At 38.8% G+C, this 20,691-nt stretch overlaps 1 protein-coding gene and 2 pseudogenes across 3 annotated transcripts in view; 1 reads left to right on the forward strand and 2 right to left on the reverse strand.

Moving 5' to 3' along the window:
• The window catches only part of NUP133 (nucleoporin 133), a 58,977-nt gene extending 41,061 nt beyond the window's left edge, over positions 1-17,916 (reverse strand). Inside the window, exons 1-9 of one of the 3 annotated variants that reach the window (XM_037820792.1) lie at positions 17,693-17,820; positions 17,389-17,520; positions 16,253-16,371; positions 8,875-8,978; positions 7,662-7,769; positions 5,903-6,037; positions 5,088-5,258; positions 3,294-3,449; positions 2,936-3,006 (exon numbers count right to left, since the gene is read on the reverse strand). In XM_037820792.1, coding sequence (XP_037676720.1) covers positions 2,936-3,006; positions 3,294-3,449; positions 5,088-5,258; positions 5,903-6,037; positions 7,662-7,769; positions 8,875-8,978; positions 16,253-16,355 — 848 coding nt within the window. In that variant the 5' untranslated portion in view covers positions 16,356-16,371; positions 17,389-17,520; positions 17,693-17,820. Of the gene's footprint in view, positions 1-2,935; positions 3,007-3,293; positions 3,450-5,087; positions 5,259-5,902; positions 6,038-7,661; positions 7,770-8,874; positions 8,979-16,252; positions 16,372-17,388; positions 17,521-17,692 lie in introns of all 3 variants that reach the window. The other 2 variants (XM_037820795.1, XM_037820789.1) reach the window with 2 other exon arrangements.
• Positions 6,457-6,830, forward strand: LOC119522125 (annotated as a pseudogene).
• LOC119526597 lies at positions 13,029-15,131 on the reverse strand (annotated as a pseudogene).
• Positions 17,917-20,691: the final 2,775 nt, after the last annotated feature.

The following is a 20,691-nucleotide window of genomic DNA, read 5'->3' on the forward strand; positions in this document are numbered from 1 at the left end:
TTTTAAGATTGCACTATTTGTTCAACTGTTTCACACCCAGGAGAAAGCTTCCTTTCCCGTTTCTTCTCTGGGAATGTGTAACATTCTATTTGTTTCTTGATTTGCCTGTATAATTTTTCAACACTCTTCACTGCCTCTAGATACTTTTGCCTGGAGGGAAAATTCTGGGAGAATGTCACCCTATAAGGGACTTTCTAAGTCAGTATTTCCCAGTCAAAACAGGGCCAGGAACTCATGGAGGGGGCATAGATCAGTTCCAAAGTGCCCTGGGGAGGAGACCCAGAAAGATGCCAAACTTCTCTTTGATGGCTCTCCAAAACTGCTTTCCTGTTTTGCCCAGCAGATGGTGCACTTCAGTCACCTGTCCCCTGCAGCCCTAAGCAGGCACTGGGACTTTAAATTCCTCCATTTCCACCACTGTTGGGGATAGGGTTGAAACACAGGCTGCTGGCTGCTTTTTGTTCTGCGCTAGTTCAAACTGTAACTGCCCTCAGAGCCAGTACCCAGTGTTCCAAATTCATTAATCAAAAGCCGCAATCAGTGCTCATTTGTGGTCCCTTTCCCCCATTCTTGGGGAAGAGGACTTTTATTTTCAGCCAGGGACCAGCCTGCCATGAGAGTGGGGGTGGGCATCAGCCTCTGCAGCATGGAGTTTTTACTCACAGCTCTTCACCGTAGGCTATCAGTCTCTTCCTTCTGCTCTTCCCTGGATGAGGTATAGTGTTCTTCTGGTCTCCAGAGACCACCAACAGTTTTTTTCAGACAGTTTCTGGCTGTTTACTAGCTGCCCTGGAGAAAGAACTGAGTCCTAAAGCTCCCTACTCTGCCATCCTACCCAGACACCCTTTCCAAACTATTCTCAAATAGAAGAAAAACAGTTCTGATCACCATACCTTGAGGACAGAAAATTGATAACTAGATAATTTGGATAAAGGTGGAAAGGAAAGTAAACACAGAGAATGAGAGCTATATCCTCTGAAGCCATTCCAAGGCTTGACAACAATGTGGAAGATGAACCCTGAGTTTGACCTATAATAACAATTCCTAAGCATATTTCTCTTCTCCATTCTCAACCCCTATGTCTCCAATTCTGAAAACAGGTTGTGAAAAAAATGCCAGGATTATATATGCCTACAGTAGACTGTGTCCTTAGCAACAGTCTTAAAATATCTGAAAGTCTGATAAAGATAAATGAAAACAGGCAAACTGTATTTAAACTGTTTATTGACATTAATAAATAATATTATTTTTACCTCTTTGATAGCTTTAATGAAGTTTCCAGGAACTATAAAAAGGATGCTACTACAAGGCTGAGTCCTCAATCTTGGGGCTTGCCCTTATGAAGTTTGTTATTGCAAAGGAGAGGCTAAGCCTGCTTAAAATTGTGCCTAAGAGTCACCCCCAGAGAACCTCTTCTGTTGCTCAAATGTGGCCTCTCTCTTTAAGCCAACTCTGAAGGTAAACTCATTGCCCTCCCTGCTATGTGGGACATGACTCCCAGGGGTGTAAATCTCCCTGGCAACATGAGACATGAATCGCAGGGACGAGCTTGGCTTTGGCATCATGGGATTAAGAAAGTCATCTTGGATCAACAGGGGGAAAAGAAATGAAACAAAATAAAGTTTCAGTGGCTGAGAGATTTCAATGTGAGTTGAGGGGACATTCTGGAGGTTATTCTTATGCATTATATAGATATTCCTTTTTAGTTTTAGTTTATTAGAATAGCTAGAAGCAAATACTTGAAACTGTTGAACTTCAACCCAGCTGCCTTGATTCTTGAAGATGATCGTGTAACTATACAGCCATTGTGTGACCATGTGACTGTGAAAATCTTTTGGCTTACACTCCCTTTATCCAGTGTATGGACAGATGAATAGAAAAATGGGGACAAAAAGCAAATGAATAATAGGGATGGGGGCTGGGATGTTTTGGGTGTTCTTTTTTACTTTAATTTTTATTCTTATTTTTTTTTCTTATGGTAATGAAAATGTTCAAAAATTAATTGTGGTATTGAATGCACAACTGTATAATGGTACTGTGAACAAAAGTGAATGTATACTTTGGATGACTGTATGGCATATTAATACACCTCAACAAATTTGAATTAAAAAAAAAGGATGCTACTGATAGTCACAATAGCCTGAGAAAAAAAATTATAGAACAGTAATATCCCTTCCAAATGAAGTAAAATTTGTTCTACTAACCTAAACTAAAACACATAATAAGAACACAGTAAAAATTACTTTAAAACACATAAAAATAGTTTTAATTTCTGGTAAGTTTTGTTTCGAAGGATAATAAACCATATATTTGGACTCATGAGTTTTCCTACAAAAGTTATATTATAAATGGTGTTAAAGTTCCATATCACCTTTGCTGTTAAAGCTGAGTAAGCATAGGACATTAGTTTTATCGGACTAACCTGTGATCTTAAGCACCACTTAGAAAACTGTTTCTATGAGAAAACTGACTCTGAATGCAAACATGATTGAGTTTCAACTTGTACTCCCGAGACAAAATCGCATCCTGCCCTTCCTAAAACGCTTTTAAATCTTCTTCAGCAACAGAAAAAGGGGTAGGAAATGTGCTAAGTATCTCTAAGGAGAGAAGAAAAATCACAAAACTGAGTACTCAATAGCACTGGGATAGGACAGGATCTTGGGTATTTCTTGGCAGTAAAGAAAGAGAAGCTCCAGCTGTAGGAGCAGAAAAGATTCATCTCTGTCAAGGGTTGACAGTGAGGAAGACAGTGTAAGAACTGCTTATATTTCTAAAATGTACTCACATCACCAGGTAAAGAAACAAGTTTTAATAGCATAAGAAAATTAGCATAAGAAGCATTAGAAAAATAGAAGACTGCTCATTACTTTGGAGTAACACAAATTTATTTTTCCAAACTACTACTTATAGTCTTTACAACAAATTAATTGCTTACCAGTTTTGCTTCAAATCCAAATATTGAATGTTGACACCTTCTTTAATCGCTTCATAGTTACTTTCTGATCCCTGTTTGAAGATACCAATAATATAAGTATAGGAATCATTTCTTTTTGTCATTGTATCTCCAGCACTTAGTAAAGCACCTCACTCATGGTAGCTCATTTCTTGAATAAATATATAAATTACATAAATTATTAAGTAAATCAGTGATTTCCAATATTTCTAGAGACTGAATACCCCATTTCTGCTTATCTAATGGCTATACACCAAACTTGTTTAGTACAGTGAAATAAACCAGCATTATCATATGACCATAAACATGAATTACAGAGATGAATATTTTTGTTTCTTACCCAAATAGCATCAGTAATGTTTTCCTTCAGGGCTCTATTTATATCCCAATTATGTGCTTGTTTTTCTGAAAAATCATCTAATTCCCATTTACTCATATTTAAATTTGTAAGGCTATAAAAGCTTGATCTTTCTCTATCCCAAAGGACACTTGAAAGCTGTAGGGAGAGGAGAAAAAGGTCAAGTTTGTGGATCACTAAGTTCCAACATTAAATACATTTTTGGAAATACAAATTTTGTACATATTATGAATATTTGATTGGCAATCCTAGTACAATTATTTAATTCAGGATTTGAAGGAAGGAGTGATGATCCTGAAAGTCCTTGAAAGCAGAGTAAAATTTTCATAGGTAGATATATAAAGGCAGAAGATCCAAGAAAAGAAGAGTAGGGGGATGGGAAAGTTACAGTCTTTAGGGAAGTAGTAGCCCTGTTAAATTGGAATATAGATTAAAAATAGCCAAGAAGCAAAAAATAAGGCTAGAATGAAAAGTTAGGGGCACATAATGAAGAGTCTTGAATATGATTGAGCCTTTAAATCTAGCTGGCAAGAGAGATATTATCAGTGGCTTTTGAGCACAAGTGTGACATATCAAGAGCTATATTATAGGAAAACCTATCTGGCGGGGATGTGTGTAGCTAGCTATACATGGGTGTTTTATTTCCCCTATTAAGTCTACATTTGCTTATCAAGTATAGACATGTATTTTTTTTAAGCTGGATATACACGATTGTTTTGTCTAGTTGTCTCCGTTTCTCATATTGCCATAATTGTGGCCAATTATGGGGTAGGAAGGGCCAATAGTGAGTCAAGTGGACTGACACCAGGAATTCAGGTGAAATTTACCAAGAGTGTAAATTAGGGCATAAGAATGGAAACAGAAAATTGGGGATGGAAATGAGACCTGATAGAAGTTAAATTCACAGTACCTTGTAAATAATTTTGTACAGAAGGAAAGAGGATCACAAAGAAAACAGCAAGATTTTGTACCTAGATGCTGAAAAAGTGGTGGTGCCATTATCAGAAACAGGCAAGAAGAAAAATGAGTTTAGGAGGGTTATGTGTGTAGTCAACAGGAGAGAAGAGGGAAGATGACAAATTCGTTTTCAGCACGTTAAGTTTCAGGTTCAAAGAACACTGGAGGAAAGCTAGTGATTATAGCTATCTGAAATAACAGGAAAAGTAGTATAGCTAAAAGACCATGCTCTTTAAATTCAAACTGGGTATGACTTCCAGTTCTACCTCTTAACAGTTAAGGAACCTTGGTCTGTTCACTTAACCTCAATGAGGCTGTTTCCTCATCTGTAAATTGGAAGCAAAGGTACCTAGTTTCCATGAGATAACAAATTTGGAGCACCTAGCATAGAGTAAGCTCATCCTTCCCTTCATTATTCTGCAACATAGGACAAAAGTCAAGTATACAAATCTAGATTTGACTCATCTACACAGATAACTAGAATCATGTAAGTAAAGAACATACATCTAATTAAGACTAGAAAGCCAAATTAGTCCCTAAGAAAAACATTTAAAATTTGACATAACAGTTTCAAATTCTACCAAAAAAAATGTATTATAAGAAAAATGGGTTTAAAGACATTAACATTATAGAGTCTGGGAGGGGAAAGGTTAATATGGACACATTTGACCATTAAAGGGATTCTCTGAAAAGAACAAAGGTTTTATTTTATGTACACTACTGTTCATACTGGAGGAAAACAGACTTCAAAAGAAACTTGCAACTTACTGATTTCACTAAGAAACAAGCTGGTAAAACAAAGTTATTTTATAAACTTACCATGAGATCACTACTAGGAGACAAAATTCCCAAAAGAGTAGAAACCTTCCGACCAATTCCTGAAAGCATGCCTTGCCCTTGAGGGAGAACATGCTGATGAATTTTTCCTGAGCTTTCAGGTATCAACCGAATTAGCTGGCTTCCTGACGAGGACAAAATAAAACTTCCTGCCTGTGAACAAACATGGTGAGATAACTTCAGTTAAACATCTAACACTGAAATACTAAAGAAAAGTAATAAAATATTAAGATTAAAGAAAATAATGCTTTAATACAGAGAAAAATCACCTATCTGCACCTTAAAACAAATCTAAAAGGACAAAAAATGGAAACTTATTTTCTTAAAATAATTCATTTAAGAATCCATTTACTTAATATTATCTACAAAAATACTTTCGTAGCAAAAAAAAAAGTTCATGTTTTTTAAATATCAATTTTTAGATTATAGATCATATTGCTGGTTCAGCAAATCAAATATCAGATTTTTTTTTCTTTAGTAAACTTCCAGAGTGGATATCCACAAACCATTCTTCAGTGTCTTAAGAGTTTTAAAAATAATTTCCTAAAATGTTTCTGAAAAAAATGAATACCACTGGCTACTATCTGATATTGATATTTTAGGGTCCACTGGGAAAGGTTTCCCTCTGTCTTACTGTCCAAATCCTAGATCCTTACATTCTTCTCTTCCTTGCATCTTTTTGATCCCTTCCTGTCCTGTATGGCCTGTTAAAAACCCCAAAGATTTAGCCATTCAAATCCCACTTCAAAGCCAAATCACAGGCTTCCAATAAATATAAAGGAATATTCATTGTATACCTGCACTGCTGTTAGAAAATTATAAGTCTTGTCACCTCCCAAATCTATAAAAGTCTCTGTGTAGGTATCTTCATGAGCAAGGCTTGGCCAATAGCGGATAGATCCTTCTCTGGTGGCAACCATTACAGCAACAGCCTTGAAAGAAAATCAAAACATACTTAGCAATCACAATAAAAGAATGATTCAAAAATTGGGATCTGATGACAATGATAAAGAAAACAGGGCAATTTAATATCTAAATAAAAATCAGAAACAAGAACTTCTTTCATTAAAAATTCAGTTTTTAAGTGATCATATAGTAAAACTGATTTTTTTTTTCTTTTGGTGTAAAGTACTATGATTTTAAACTCAGATAGAGATTTGTGTAACTACCACCACTATCAAGATACTTAACTGTATAAGAAAGTGCCAAACCAAGTGGCTGTACCATTTTGCATTCCCATCAGCAGTGTATAAAAGAGTTCCATTTGTTCCACATCCTTGCCAGCACTTAGTTGTGGATTTTTTTATTTTTAAAGTCATCCTAAGGCAAGATTGTGTGCTGGGTCACCAAGATGTCATTCGCAAAGTACAAGCTGTCCTGCTTGGCCTGGCCACCCTGCCCACTACTCTCAATCTAGATGAATACAACCTATCTCTGGAAACACTGCAGGCTCAAGCCAAGCAGTTGGCTCTAAGATCCTGGCTTAAATGGGAATATCTGTTTCAGTACAATGAGCCCAGCCTCTGAGGGTTCATCAAAGACTCTGCCTTAATTTGCTGGATCTATGCAAGATCAACAAACGTCTATCCCAATTTCAGGCCCACTGTCAAGACCCTGATGTTAGGAGCTCTGTTTGGGATTTGGCCCCTCTTCTGGTATATTTTCGAAAGTGACAGAATAGGAAAAAAAATCATCCAGGAAGGAAAATTGGATCAAAACTTTTAGCATCTATTAATTCTTCCTGCTTAAATAAATCTTATTAATTATTGAAAGGAAAATAAAAGCCATTCTAATAGGTGTTTAACAGTATCTCTGTGGCTTTAATTTGTATTTCCTTCATGGCTAATATTGAATATCTCTTCATGTACTTACCTGCCACCTGTATATCCTCTTTGGTAAAGTGTTCATGTCCTATGCCCATTTTTAAAACTGGGTTGTTTGTTTTCTTATTTTTTGAACATTGAGAGTTCTTTTATATTCTGGACACAAGCCCTTTGTTGGATATATGATTTAAAAATATTTTCTCCCAGTTTGTAACTTGTCTCTTCCTTTTCTTGTCAGTCTTTGGCAGAACAAAGTTTTTAATTTTGCTGAAATTCAATTTATCAATTTTTTTCTTTTATGGATCATGGTATTGGTGTCATTTCCAAGAACTCTTTCCCTAACTCCAAGTCGTGAAGATTTTCTGTTCTCTTCTAAAAGTTTTAGTTTTACATCTTACATTTAGATATATGGTCCATTTTGAGTACACCTTTGCATACGGTGTAAAGTTTGGGACAAAATTCCTTCTTTGCATAAAAATGACTATTCCAACAATATTTGCTGAAAAGACCATCTTTTCTCCATTGAGGAAGGAGTCAAAGATCACCTTTGTCAAAGATCAAATCTCCGTATTTATGGGGTCTATGTCTGTACTTTTTATTCTGTTCCATCAGTCAATATGTCTGTCTCTGCCAATACAACTATCTTGATTTCTGTAGCTTAATGCCAGGTCATAGGGTTCCTACAACTTTAGCAATCCTTTATTTTATTTCAATAAACATTTAATTCACCTACCTGAATAGAATATGCTTCACCTGAGGTAGCAGAGTAAGAGAGAGCTACCAAGTCAGCATTCCAATGGAAATCACTAGGTGGCAGCTGAAGTTCTTTGCAAACAGATAACTGTGGAACAAACCCAAAGAGAAAATCTTTCTCAATAAATCCCATTTTTTAGAAATATATCTGACTTCTCTATTTGATTATTTTAGGTTGGCATTCGTTGCTGGATACACCATTCTACAGACATTATTTCTACATACATCTTTTTTTTTCTCATGACTCTTTCTGATCAAACTTTCATTATGACTTTCAGAAAATTTAAAATGAAGTATCTTAAGAAATACAGAACAGGAAAACTTAAGAACCAACCTGATCTTGGATATTGGCTAGTCCAAACTCTTCCTGGGCTAAACAAGTTTATTGGTTAAGAGAAATGCTGTCTTGCTCTAGAACTTTCTCAGTCTAGTCTTTATTTGACATTTAAAATTAGTATGACTGGAGATTAATTGTACCAAGTTGCCTAAAAAATATTTCTGAAATACTCTCAGATGAATATCAAGTTCCCTCCATTTAACTCAGCATACCCCCCAGGACTTCTCCCTCTCCTATTTGTCCTAACTATCAATACTATTTTTAAGGCAGTCGCAGCACAGAGGCGGCACACTTGAAGAATCTGGAACAATGCCCCAGTAATGAGTGGTGCAAGAAAATATGTCTACACTTTAAATAGACAGAAAAAAAGATTCTAAGGATATGTTGTTACTTCAGGTACAAATAGTAACCCCTCTCCTGGAAACCAACAACTGAAAGCTAAACTAACAGGTGGTATGATTTCTCCTATTTTATTAAGTATCATTCAATAGATTCAGCAAACATGGTCCTATCTTCTTAGAAATAAACTCAGTTTATTTATTTGGATAGCATGCAATCTTACACTTCATTAGGCAAACCAATCAGTACGACATTCATTAAAAGTTCCAATGACTCTAATTTTAACTGTAAATAACATGGATCTTTTTTAAAAATTATTAAAGGGAAGAGTTCCCAATACATAAATGTGTGTGTATGCATGCACAGTATTTCATTACACCTTGAAAATGCAAACCCAAAATACGTGAATAGACTCAGAGTATTGTTCTCCATCAACTCTAAAAAATTAGGATAAAAATTAATAACCAAGTCACATCCTTCTCCTCTAGCTCCTTCTAGCTCTCTGAAGAGACAATACCTTAGTAATGGGTGACAGACCAAACTTCCAAATAATGAGTTTCTCTTCGCAGACCAGACAAGCCCATCCACTTTCTTCTATGTAGACGGTCAGATGATCACCAACTAAAGAAAAAAATGAGGTGGGTAATTAATCTTAAAGTATGAATATGAAAAACTCTTAAAACTTCCTTACACCCAATTCTTTATTGCCACATGCTTCACCAAAATAGAAATTACCACACACGAAAAATTAATTCACAACAGAAAATACTCTTCACTAATTCAAGAATCAGCAACATCCAAAACGAGAGAGCCAGTTAACTTTGATAACTACTTTTAGAAATATATCTAAAGGGTAAAAGCATTATTTTGTTATTAACAGATATTTTATATTTTATAAGTAAATATTTGGTAACTTTCATGATTTTATTTTTACAAAGCAACACAAATCCCCGTCAGGAACTATAAAAAACATTTCAATAAAAATTCATGTTCCTTCTAGAGAACATGACTTCAAATAAGAGCTCCTTAACAGTACAATAAATTACTTCAATAAATAAAGACATAAAGGGTTACATTCTATTTTTTTAATTCAGTTTTATTGAAATATATTCACATACCATACAATCATCCATGGTATACAATCAAATGTTCACAGTACGATCATATAGTTATGCATTTATCACCACAATCTATTTCTGAACATTTTCCTTACACCAGAAAGAATCAGAATAAGAGTAAAAAAATAAAATTAAAAAAAGAACACCCAAACCATCTCCCCCATCCCACCCGATTTGTCATTTAGTTTTTGTCCCCATTTTTCTACTCATCCATCCATACACTAGATAAAGGGAGTGCGATCTACAAGGTTTTCACAATCACACTGTCACCCCTTGTAATCTACATTATTACATAATCATCTTCAGGAGTCCAGACTACTGGGTTGGAGTTTGGTGGTTTCAGGTATTTACTTCTAGCTATTCCAATACATTAAAACCTAAGAGGTGTTATCTATATAGTGCATAAGAATGCCCACCAGAGTGACCTCTTGACTCCATCTGAAATCTCTTAGCCACTGAAACTATTTCATCTCATTTTGCATCCCCCTTTTGGTGAAGAAGATGTTCTCAATCCCACAATGCCAGGTCCAGATTCATCCCCAGGAGTCATATCCTGCGTTGCCAGGGAGATTTACACCCCTGGGAGTCGGGTCCCACGTAGGGGGAGGGCAGTGAGTTCACCTGCCAAGGTGGCTCAGTTTGAGAGAGAGAGGGCCACATCTGAGCAATAAAGAGGTACTCGGGGGAGACTCTTAGGCACAATTATATGCAAGTTTAGCCTCTCGTATGCAGTAATGAGCTTCAAAAGGGCAAGTACCACGATCGAGGGATCGGCACATCAAACCGCCAGTCCCAATGTTTGTGACAACATCAACACCAGTTCAGGTGAGGAAGTCCAACACTTCTGCACCTTCCCCCAGCTCCTCAGGGTGGGGAGGCTGTAAATATATTTTTTATTCTCTGCTCAAATTACTTTGGGATGTGTCACTATTTCACTCTAATCTATACTAACCTACCATATCTCACTTCCTATTCAAAGTTCCATGTTATTGTGGTATTTGAACAAACCATCTGTAGAGTTATACTGTTTAGAAAATATAGATCCTGCACCAAACAGACATCTCTTCCCTTGGTCTCACATGGAAGTTGAAGTTTCAAAACACAGTCAGTTTCAACCTTTACCCTTCGGCCTGGTTTGCCTTACTCTTAACCAGATCTGCTTCATTCATATCACTAATTGAAGTCTGGGCTCTTTTTCAGCTTTTTTTTAAACAGTTGTTGTATGCACTAATACTGACATTCATATCTGCCAAGCTCTAGCTCTGAGTTTCAGGTGTCTGAGAGATATGCATTGTTCCAGAGACCAATCAGGTTATACACTAAGGGATCAGCATCTCAAAGTTTAGAGACAGGCATTACAATTCAGGAATAGAGTTGACTGCTGTAAGGGCTTACAATCTAGGAACTATTACAATAATCATTTCCACGTTAGGCTATGTTCTAAGATTCAATTCTGAGTTTACACATTGTAGTTAGTCCATATTGATGAGGCATTATAGAGTTTGCCTTTATTTCTGGCGTACTTCACTCAAATACTGTGTACAGGATCCATTCACCTCATTGTGTCTCACAGCTTCACTCCTTCTTGCAGTTGCTCAACATTCCATTGTATGCATACGCCATTCTGTTCCTCAGTCTATGTACCCTTAGGTCACCTCCACCCACTGCAAATCATGATTACTGTCTCCATGAACAACAGTTTGCACATGTCCATTCATGTCTCTGCTCTCAGATCTTCAAATGACATACCCCATAATGAGGTTGCAGGACCTTATGGTCCCCCACATACTTAACTTTTTGTGGAACCATCACACTGACCTTCAGAAAGGCTACACCTACATTCTATTTTAAGTGATAAAACTAAATTGGCATATCACTATGTCTTAAGTGTTAGTGGTACATCTCTGTAAACTTTTTAGTCCTAAAATTTAATTATTTTGAGCTTTGCTCTTTACTTAATGGTAGGGTGGCATGGTAAACAAAATAAAAGGTATTGGTAATGTACAAGCTAAAAATCATGCTCGTACATTACTGTGAGTATAAATAATAGTGCTGAACTATGGATGAATGTGGTGGAAAGGGGAAGTTTAGAGTCATGTAAGTCACCAGAAGGAAAGCTGGAGGTTAAAACACGGAAATGTATAACACAGTGAATCTTGTGGTGGACAATGACTGTGATTAACTGCACAGATACAAAAAGATTCTCTCCTGAACTAGAACAATGTATGACACTATTACGAGGAGTAAATAATAGAGGGGTATATGGCAAAAAAAAAAAAAAAAAAAGTGCCTATTGCAAACTATGGACTATAGCTAACAGTAATATCTTAGTATTCTTTCATCAACAGTAACAAATGTACCACACCAGTACTAGGGGTTAATAATGGAGGGGATAGAGATATGGGATGCTTAGGGTTTTCTCTTTTATTTTTATTTCTTCTGCTGAAGTACTGAAAATTTTCTAAAATTAATCATGGCCATAAATGTACAACTATGTGATGATACTGTGAACCACTGACTGCATATTTTGGATGGATTATAAGGCATGTGAACATACCTTACAAAATTACATTAAAAAAATCAACAACAAAAACAAAACAAAACAAAACAAAAATCATGCCTGAGCTATATATGGGCTCTTCACTGAAATGTAGTATTTGCTCAATAATGCTTTTCCCGAAAGCACTATAGTAGCTGCAAATCCTCTACCAGCAAGCCTTCGAAGATTCTGACTTAACACAGTACTTGTAGGCTTCTATGTGGGAAAGAGTTCTTTGAGTTTACATAGTGTGATTTCTAGGGGGCTCTCTCCTCTGAGTGTCTAGAGTTGAGCCACGTATTATTTATTATTAAATAATGTGGTAGCATGAATAAGGAGCATATTAAAAGGTTTAAATGCAATTTAATCTGGAATTCTGAGAGGGGGAAAAAAACTTAAAAAAAAAAAACAATGTATGATAGAAGTTAGCAGACGTTTAGTGGTCTGGAGATACTGTCTCTGAAGCCCCTGGTGACTTACTTATAGGCAAGATGAGAAAGTTCAAGTTGATGAGAAATATTCTTTCAAGGAGTACTTAACTTCTTGACTATCATTCACATTATGAAATACATTTTACATCATGATGCCTTCAGACACAATTTAAATAAAAACAAACAAAAGTTATATAATGTTACTCGATTAGATGGACTCTGATGTTTTCCTTTTTATCCTATTTAATTTTTTTTCTGAATGCTGGTCATGAACCACTAAACCAAATTCGGTCAAAAACTGCAATTTCAAAAACAGTATTCCAGAAAATCACAAAGATCTAGAATTGAATCCTTAATAAAAATGACTTAGGCAGATAACTGACAATTCTCTGAACTATGTACTTTTCCTGTCACCCAATCCTTTTTTTTTTTTTTAAACCATTTAACTTATTTTAATGTTTCTTCACAAATGGTGAAAAATACTGAAGTACAGACAAGGAATAATCATAATGTTGTGGCCAACATTATAAAAATGGAATTATAAATTTAAAACATTTTCTGGTTTAAAAAATAAATCTGGTAGTCAATGCAGCTCTGTGGGGTCTCTTGTGTCTAGTAGGGACAGTCTCTGTTCCTGACCATGCTTGCCTTTATCCATTTTTCCAGGTCTTCCATGGCCACCTCTTCTTCCTACCATCTGTATTATCAAAGGTCCAGGAGGCCTCCCAGGGCCACCTCATCTTCCTCCACCAAAGCCACCTCGGTCCATACCCGTCACCATGGAAGCCACCTCTGTCTCCACCATGGCCACCTCTGAACATTCCAGCAGGTCCACCACAGTCCATGAGACCACTCTTCTTCCCCCATGCCACCAGGGCCACCTCTGCCACAGTTACCACCCAGGGCAAGGGTGGCAGGAGGAAGCCTTCAGGCTTAGGGGCTTTATACTGGTTATATTCTGTCCTCCAGGCGATGTTCTGGTCCACATTCCACATCCTGGATTGGTGCACTACCAGTCTCCAGCTCAGCTCCAGCTTGATATTGTACATTTCCTCCCTCGGATGGGTTCCCTTGGGGCCCTCTTGGGGGGAAGTCTCCTCTGTCTTCTCCAGGGTCTCCCATGTGACCCACTGATCCTCCAGGACCTCCTGGACCCCCTGCACCTCCACGAAGTGGGGGCAGCATCCCTCTGCCCTCGCGGGGTGACATACTACCTTGCATGCTATTCACTGGAGGCTTCTTCCAAGTGAGAAACTTTAAGTTTGCTTCCTTGAAAATATTCCCCATCAAAGCACTCCACAGCAGACTTGGCAGTCAGCGGGTCTTCACAGACACTGTGGCATCACCTTTGGGCTTTCCAGGTAGATGTGGATTATGGATTGCACAGTTCTCTTGTCCATCTTCACAACCCCAAACTGCTTAAAGTCCACCGGGTCATCTAGAGTCATGTTATCATCTAATCCTTGCACATAAATTGTAGGGTTGGCATCTTCATCTGGAGCTACAGACAGGTCTAGATCAAGACCTGGCCCTTCATCTAGGGATCCACCAGGCTTACTGAAGCCACCTCACCCTCCAGCACCCATTCCACCACATCTTCTTCCCTGCCCACCTCTGCTCATGCCTCCATGATCAAATCTCCCTCTTCCCCTGGCCCAATTATCAGGGCCACTCATGCTCTGGTTCTCTCCTGGTCTGGAAAATCCTCCAAACTCCTGCCCATAAACACCCATGCTACTGGGGTGGTCCTGTCAGAACGAACTCTGCTGCCTGAAGCTGCTGCTCTGCTGGCTATACTGACTTGGAGACTGGCTGTAGGATCGAGTTGGAGGGGGATAACTAATGGGAGGCTGCTGCCCACAGCTGCTCTGTTGACCATAGCTACCCTGCTATCCATAGCTGCTCATCTGCTCATAGGTATTCTGCTGAGAGTAACTGCTCTGATAATAACCAGTCGGCTGTATAGAGGAATAGCTGGTAGGAGGATAGGATGGAGGTGCAGTGGCTGGCTGCATGGGGTAGCTCCCAGGAACCTGAGTATAACCGTAGTTACTCTGTCCATATCCTAGGCTAGACTGGTTGCAAAACCCTGTGCTAGACTAAGGTTGACTAACTTCAGCAGACTTGCTACTACCCTGTGGTCTTGCGGGTGCAGTGTCTGCTGGCTGCTGCCCGTAGGTTGGGTAAGCAGCCTGAGTGCTCTATGCAGACTGAGCTGCATGGGAAGCCTGGGTGGTGGTGACCATAGCAGTGGTGGTATTGTAAGTACCACTGCCATACCCCTGGAAAGGCTGGCTGTAAGCCTGGGGGTGGGGGGCAGTCATAGTAGTATAACCAGTCGGTGGCTGTCCATAAGAAGATGCATAGGCAGTCTGCCCACAGGTCACAGTGGTCTGAGCCTGGGTATAGCTGACACCTGTAGGCTGTCTATAGGTCCATAACTTTGTTGCCCATGTGTCTGGGTGGTCTATGCATATCCTTGCAGCTTGGCTATAGGTACTATAATCCGTGGATGCCATTTTCTCTCCTTCCTCCTGGTTCTCTCAATATCCGTCTCCCTCTTGCCTTCCCTCTCCAATCCCTCATTCTTAATGTTACCTCTCTGAAACCTATGTTGACTGGATCTTCTAAACTTCCACTTTAATTCTCTGCTAACAGAATCTTCTAAATTTATACTACACTGCATCATTAAGAATTTGCGCGTACAGCCTCTCGGGTCTACAAATGATCTAAAAATGGAGGCAGGACTTGATTTTACTACATTAATAAAAAAACATGAAGCACCTGTTTGCTTTTAAAACTAAACTTCATATACCCTACCAACTGATTAATTGGACTAAATTTGCATATGCACTACTTGAAACCACTAAAGATTTAATTTGTGTTAGAAAGAACTAATCCTGCTTCTCAATTTATGGTATTTCTCAATTATAATGAAAAACCAAATGGGCTGACCATATCTCCCCATTTAAGTATATCTCTTAGGTATACTAGAGAAGGCACAAATTTCAATCTCCATGCCAGCCCTAGGCGTCATTTTTTTTAAAAGTCTTCCTTAAAACACTTAAAAAAAAAATTGTGGTAAAATATATACAACATAAACCCCCCATTTTAACCACTTTCAAGTCTAACAATTCAGTGGTTTAAATCATACTCACAATGTTGTGCTACCATTACCATCACCCATTACAAAAACCTTTCCATCACTCCAAACAGACACTCTGTATCTATCAGCAATAACTTGATTTCCTCGCCCCCACCTGTAGAGACTTTCTGTCTCAATGAATTTTCATTTTCTAGTTATTTCATATAAATGAAATAATATATCTGTCCTTTTGTGCCTGGCTTATTTCATTCAGCACTTCTTAAGATTCATCCATGTATCAAAACTTCAATCCTTTTTACAGAATTGTATGTAGCACATTTTGTTTACCCATTCATCTGTTGATGGCCACTTGGGTTCTTTCCATATTTTGGCTATCGTGAATAATGCCACCATGAACAGTGATATAAAAATATCTGAGTCACTGCTTTCAGTTCTTTGGGGTATGTAACCGGAAGTAGATGTTCAACTTTTTGAGGAACCGCCAAACTGTTTCCCACAGGCTACCTGATTTTACATTCCCACCAACAATGTAGGAGGGTTTCTATTTCTCCACCTCCTTATTAGTTATTTTCCATTTCTTAATAATAGCCTTTCTAGAGAGTGTGAAGTGTTATTTCAGGGTGGTTTTGATTTGCATTTTCCTAATGGCTAAACTTCATTTTGGAATTGCTAATAGAGGCAAATGGGAAGATGACACCCACCTTCAGCCAATGCTAGGGCTTCCATGACTTTAACAGGGAGAGAAGATCCAAAGCTTTTCACATCATAGTTCATAGTCTCAGTTATGGAGTGGTGTAGGAACATTCGTGTAGGTGTTCCTCTAAAGAAAAGAGACCATATTACTTCACTTGTAATTTATACTTTCCATTATTGTAATTCGTGTACATAATTTTATAAAAAAGAGATTTTTAATAAACAAGAAGAGATGTGACAGTGGAAAGAACACCAGCTTATGTATAAATGTGTGATTAAATATATCAATCACTAAAAATAAAGGGATTTAAGAAAACTTGGCTTTAGACCTTTTTGCTGTAGTAATTAGATGCCTGTCTCTTTTTATAACTTTTGATTCCTTAGCTAGAAAATATGAAGATTGGGCTAGATAAGTGTTTTTCAAATTGCAGGTCACTTTGAGGGTCTCAATCAACATTTTCGAAAAACAAACTACAATATAAAATATCAGAGTTTATCACACGTTATGGTAAAAAATATTTACAAACATTGTGTTTGATCATCCTTAAGCTCTTGTCCAGCTCTAGAAATCTAAGAATCTACCAGATCTGTGCAACCAAGCAAGAAATGAAATAGGGTCATGAGCATGTGCTCTTCAAAATGCAAAAGGAAAAGAGTACATTCTTTCAAACTTGTTTCTCCTTTAAATTACTACAAAACTGTCCTGCAAGGGAAAATTCACTTTTGATGGGCAAATTCAGAGGAAACTACTCAGAAACATCTTACCTACCTTCTTCTAAAGTTCTAGGTTGATTATGGACATGGGCAGGATGGCACATGCTTTAACCAGTGATGTGGACTACTGCTCCACACTTCTATTTGGTTACAAAACTATTATTCTTATCCCACTGTAGAACGTCTTTTCCCTATTAATTTAACTACAAAGGGAATTTTTGTAGCTAAAAGTCCTTTATAATTATCAATCAGCAGATATTAATGACCAGTAAGTTAGGCATTATATGACTTTCTAGGGTTGCAGGTCGTCATTACCACCATCACTTCACATCTGCATCTTGGTGTTTCATATCTGGCCTTAGTGAAGCAAAGTGCAGGTCAGGTAGTATTAGCGCCATTTCACAGGTGAGGAGAATCACGAGTGACTTACTCCACATAAAGGGTGGTAAGAAGGTGGGAGGTGACACTGATTCAAATCCAGCTTGTTCTTCGCTTTGGCGCAAAGGTAATTCCATGAAAAGTGCAAAGCAAGGACTCAAGTGATGAATCAATCAAGGTGAAGCTGAAATAACAGGCAAAGGTGGCGGAGGTCTGTTTTCCCAATATTTTGTCATCCCTGGTCTTCTCCCCCACCCCACCCCCAACGCTTACAGAGACTTCAGGGCCTCCTCACTAGGCCTCCCGAGGCCGTGAGTCTGCGGGTCGCTGGACCCAACCAGGGAGGAATCACTTACCGAGAGCTCTGAGAGCTTCGCCGGACGACCGGTGAGAAGAGCACAGGGGAGCTCATCGCAGACCCCAGGGACAGACCCTTCCTGCTTGCCCGGGGTGTGGAGGTCGGCCCAACTCCGCCGAGCGGGCCCTTCGGGACCCTGGACCAGGGGTCCGCGGCGAGGGGGACACCAGAGAACATGACGCGAGGGAGTGGCGGCGAGCACCGCACGGTTTCCGGGCAGTAGAACAGGCTCGCAGCGCGCGCGCGCCGAGCTTGAACACTGAGGGCTCGTGTTGATGACGTAAGGCCCAGCGCGGAGCCTGCGGGGCGTGGCAGGAGGGTGGGCGGGGTTGGCGGCCTCCGGAGCTTCCAGGGAAGCGACGCTGGAAAACCGGGCGTCCTTCCCGACTCGCATCGGTGGGCTGATCCTCTAGCAGCTTGAACGCGAAGCCCCTACGCACTCTGATCTTTCGTGAGCCAGAGAAATGGGGGGCGTGAGGGGTGGGGGGAGGTAAAGCTAACTCTGGTTTCACGCTCAATATTTTATTTGTTCTTCTCCCATTTTGTCATTTCTCATTCAATCTGGACAATCTCATCCACAGTAATCACGCCACAAACCCATATCTCTAGCCCAAATCCTGGTCAAAAGAAGACTCTTTCCACTCCCTAGTGGACATTTTCACCTGGATGTCCTGCAGACTCTTTACCATTCACTTGTTAAAACTGGATTCACGTTTTCTTTTAGGACTCTCATCCTACTACCAACTATATCCCAACTTGGTAAAACTGGCCAATTGCCCAAGGCAAAAATGAGGGCTTTATCCTAGAGTCATCCCTCACAACTTACCTCCACCACAACCTCCTGTCCGTTGTAGCTCGGGGTATCTCTAGCACATCTCACGCACCTGCACTACCTCTGCCCTGTTCACATACTCATCTTTTCCCTAGATCATAGCAATAACCTCTTTTCTGGGTTTCCTTGCCTCTATCTACTCTTACTCTACTCCATGCTCTATATTGCCAAATTAATGAACTAAGGTGTCTTAGTTTGCCAGGACTGTTATGACAAATACCAACACAAATGGGTTGACTTAAACAAGAATTTATTGTCTCATGGATTTTAAGGCTAGAAATCCAAAATTGAGTTCTTGATGGGCCATGCTTTCTCCTAGAGACTGTAGCATTCTGGTGCTGGCTTGCAGCAATCCTTGGGGTTCCTTGGCTTTCATCTCTGCCTCTGTCACATGGCAGTCTCCTTCATTTTCTAGCTTCTTCTGACTTCTGGCTTCCTCTGATCTACTGCATACAAATTTCATTTGCTTATATGGACTCGTCATATTGACTAAGTCCCATCCTGATTCAGTTTGGTTTCATCTAAGGAGAGTCTCTGAAGATACTATTCACAAATGCATCCATATCTTAACTAATAATAACATCTTCAGAAGTCCTGTTTACAAATGGGTTCACACCCACAGGAACACAGAATATGCTTTTTGTAGGGTACATAATTCAGTTCCCAACATAAGGTAAACTTCACGTTGTTCTTGGCATGTAAATGCTTCATTCCCTGCCCATTGCCCACAGGTAATTTGGTAAGCTCCTTTGCAAGGCCCTTTGTGATTTAACTCTTGCTGGGTCATCTGTCTGACTCTATTTCCATCATTTTCCACTTGCAGTGCACATTCCAACAGGAAAAAAAAAATACTTAGAGTTTGCATTTCATCCCTGCAATATATTTGCACATGCTTCTTTCACCTGGCATGCCCTTCTCCCTCCTTACCTCTGTTGGCTAAGCAAGCTTCTAACTCATGCATCAAGTCTTAGTTCAGTGCTGCCTCCTCCATGAAGCCTTCCACAGAGCTGGGTGTACCTTTATACTTTGCCCCTCTGCTCCTGTACATAGATTATTTATCATATCTTTAATCTTGCATAATAGTTTTATGTTTTCAGAACTGTCTCTTGAGCACTTCTTTTTAAATGTCTTGCAAGCAGGGATGGTGGGTTTGTTACTTTGTGCACACCATAGCAGATACATAATGAACCTTCATTAAATATTTGTTGAAATAAGTGAATGGCTAATTAAACACTGGCATATCTGTAATTGGAAACCACGGTGTGGCTGTTAGTTGTTGATATTTCCCTGGCAAGCCATTTCTTCTGTGCAAATTAATAACATCTGGACAAGCTTCTTTCTCCTTTTCTGACCTGGTTTTATAACCCAACTTTGCAGCTTATCTCTGAGCTTTATGGCCCAGTGCATTTCCTGTTTGTTTCGTTCTTACTTTGTGGGTTATGAGATCAGAAGTGGAGAGTCTGAGAAGTGATTGGTGGGATAAATTCTATTCTTTGTTAGGGGTTTGCCCACCATCCAGGTTTTTTTTTTTTTTTTTTCATTTTTATTGAGATTGTTCAGATACCATACAATTATCCAAAGATCCAAAGTGTACAATCACTTGCCCCTGGGTACCCTCATACAGCTGTGCATCCATCACATTTAATTTTTGTTCAATTTTTAGAAACTTTTCATTACTCCAGACAAGAAATAAAGTGAAAGATGAAAAAAGAAAAAAAAGGAAACTCTAAACCTCCCCTATCCCTAACCAACCCCCCTCAATTGTTGACTCGTAGTATTGATATAGTACGTTTGTTACTGTTTATGAAAAAATGTTGAAATACTACTAACTGTAGTATATAGTTTGTAATAGGTATATAGTTCTTCCCTATATGCCCCTCTATTATTAACTTCTAATTGTATTGTCATACATTTGTTCTGGTTCATGGAAGAGATTTCTAGTATTTGTACAGTTGATCATGGACATTGCCCACCATAGGATTCAGTTTTATACATTCCTATCTTTTGACCTCCAACTTTCCGTCTGGTGACATATATGACTCTGAGCTTCCCCTTTCCACCTCATTCACACACCATTCGGCACTGTTAGTTATACTCACATCTTGCTACCAACACCCCTGTTCATTTCCAAACATTTAAGTTCATCCTAATTGAACATTCTGCTC

The sequence above is a fragment of the Choloepus didactylus genome, chromosome 2, assembly GCF_015220235.1.
Source record: "Choloepus didactylus isolate mChoDid1 chromosome 2, mChoDid1.pri, whole genome shotgun sequence".
Classification (NCBI taxonomy): Eukaryota; Metazoa; Chordata; class Mammalia; order Pilosa; family Megalonychidae; genus Choloepus; species Choloepus didactylus.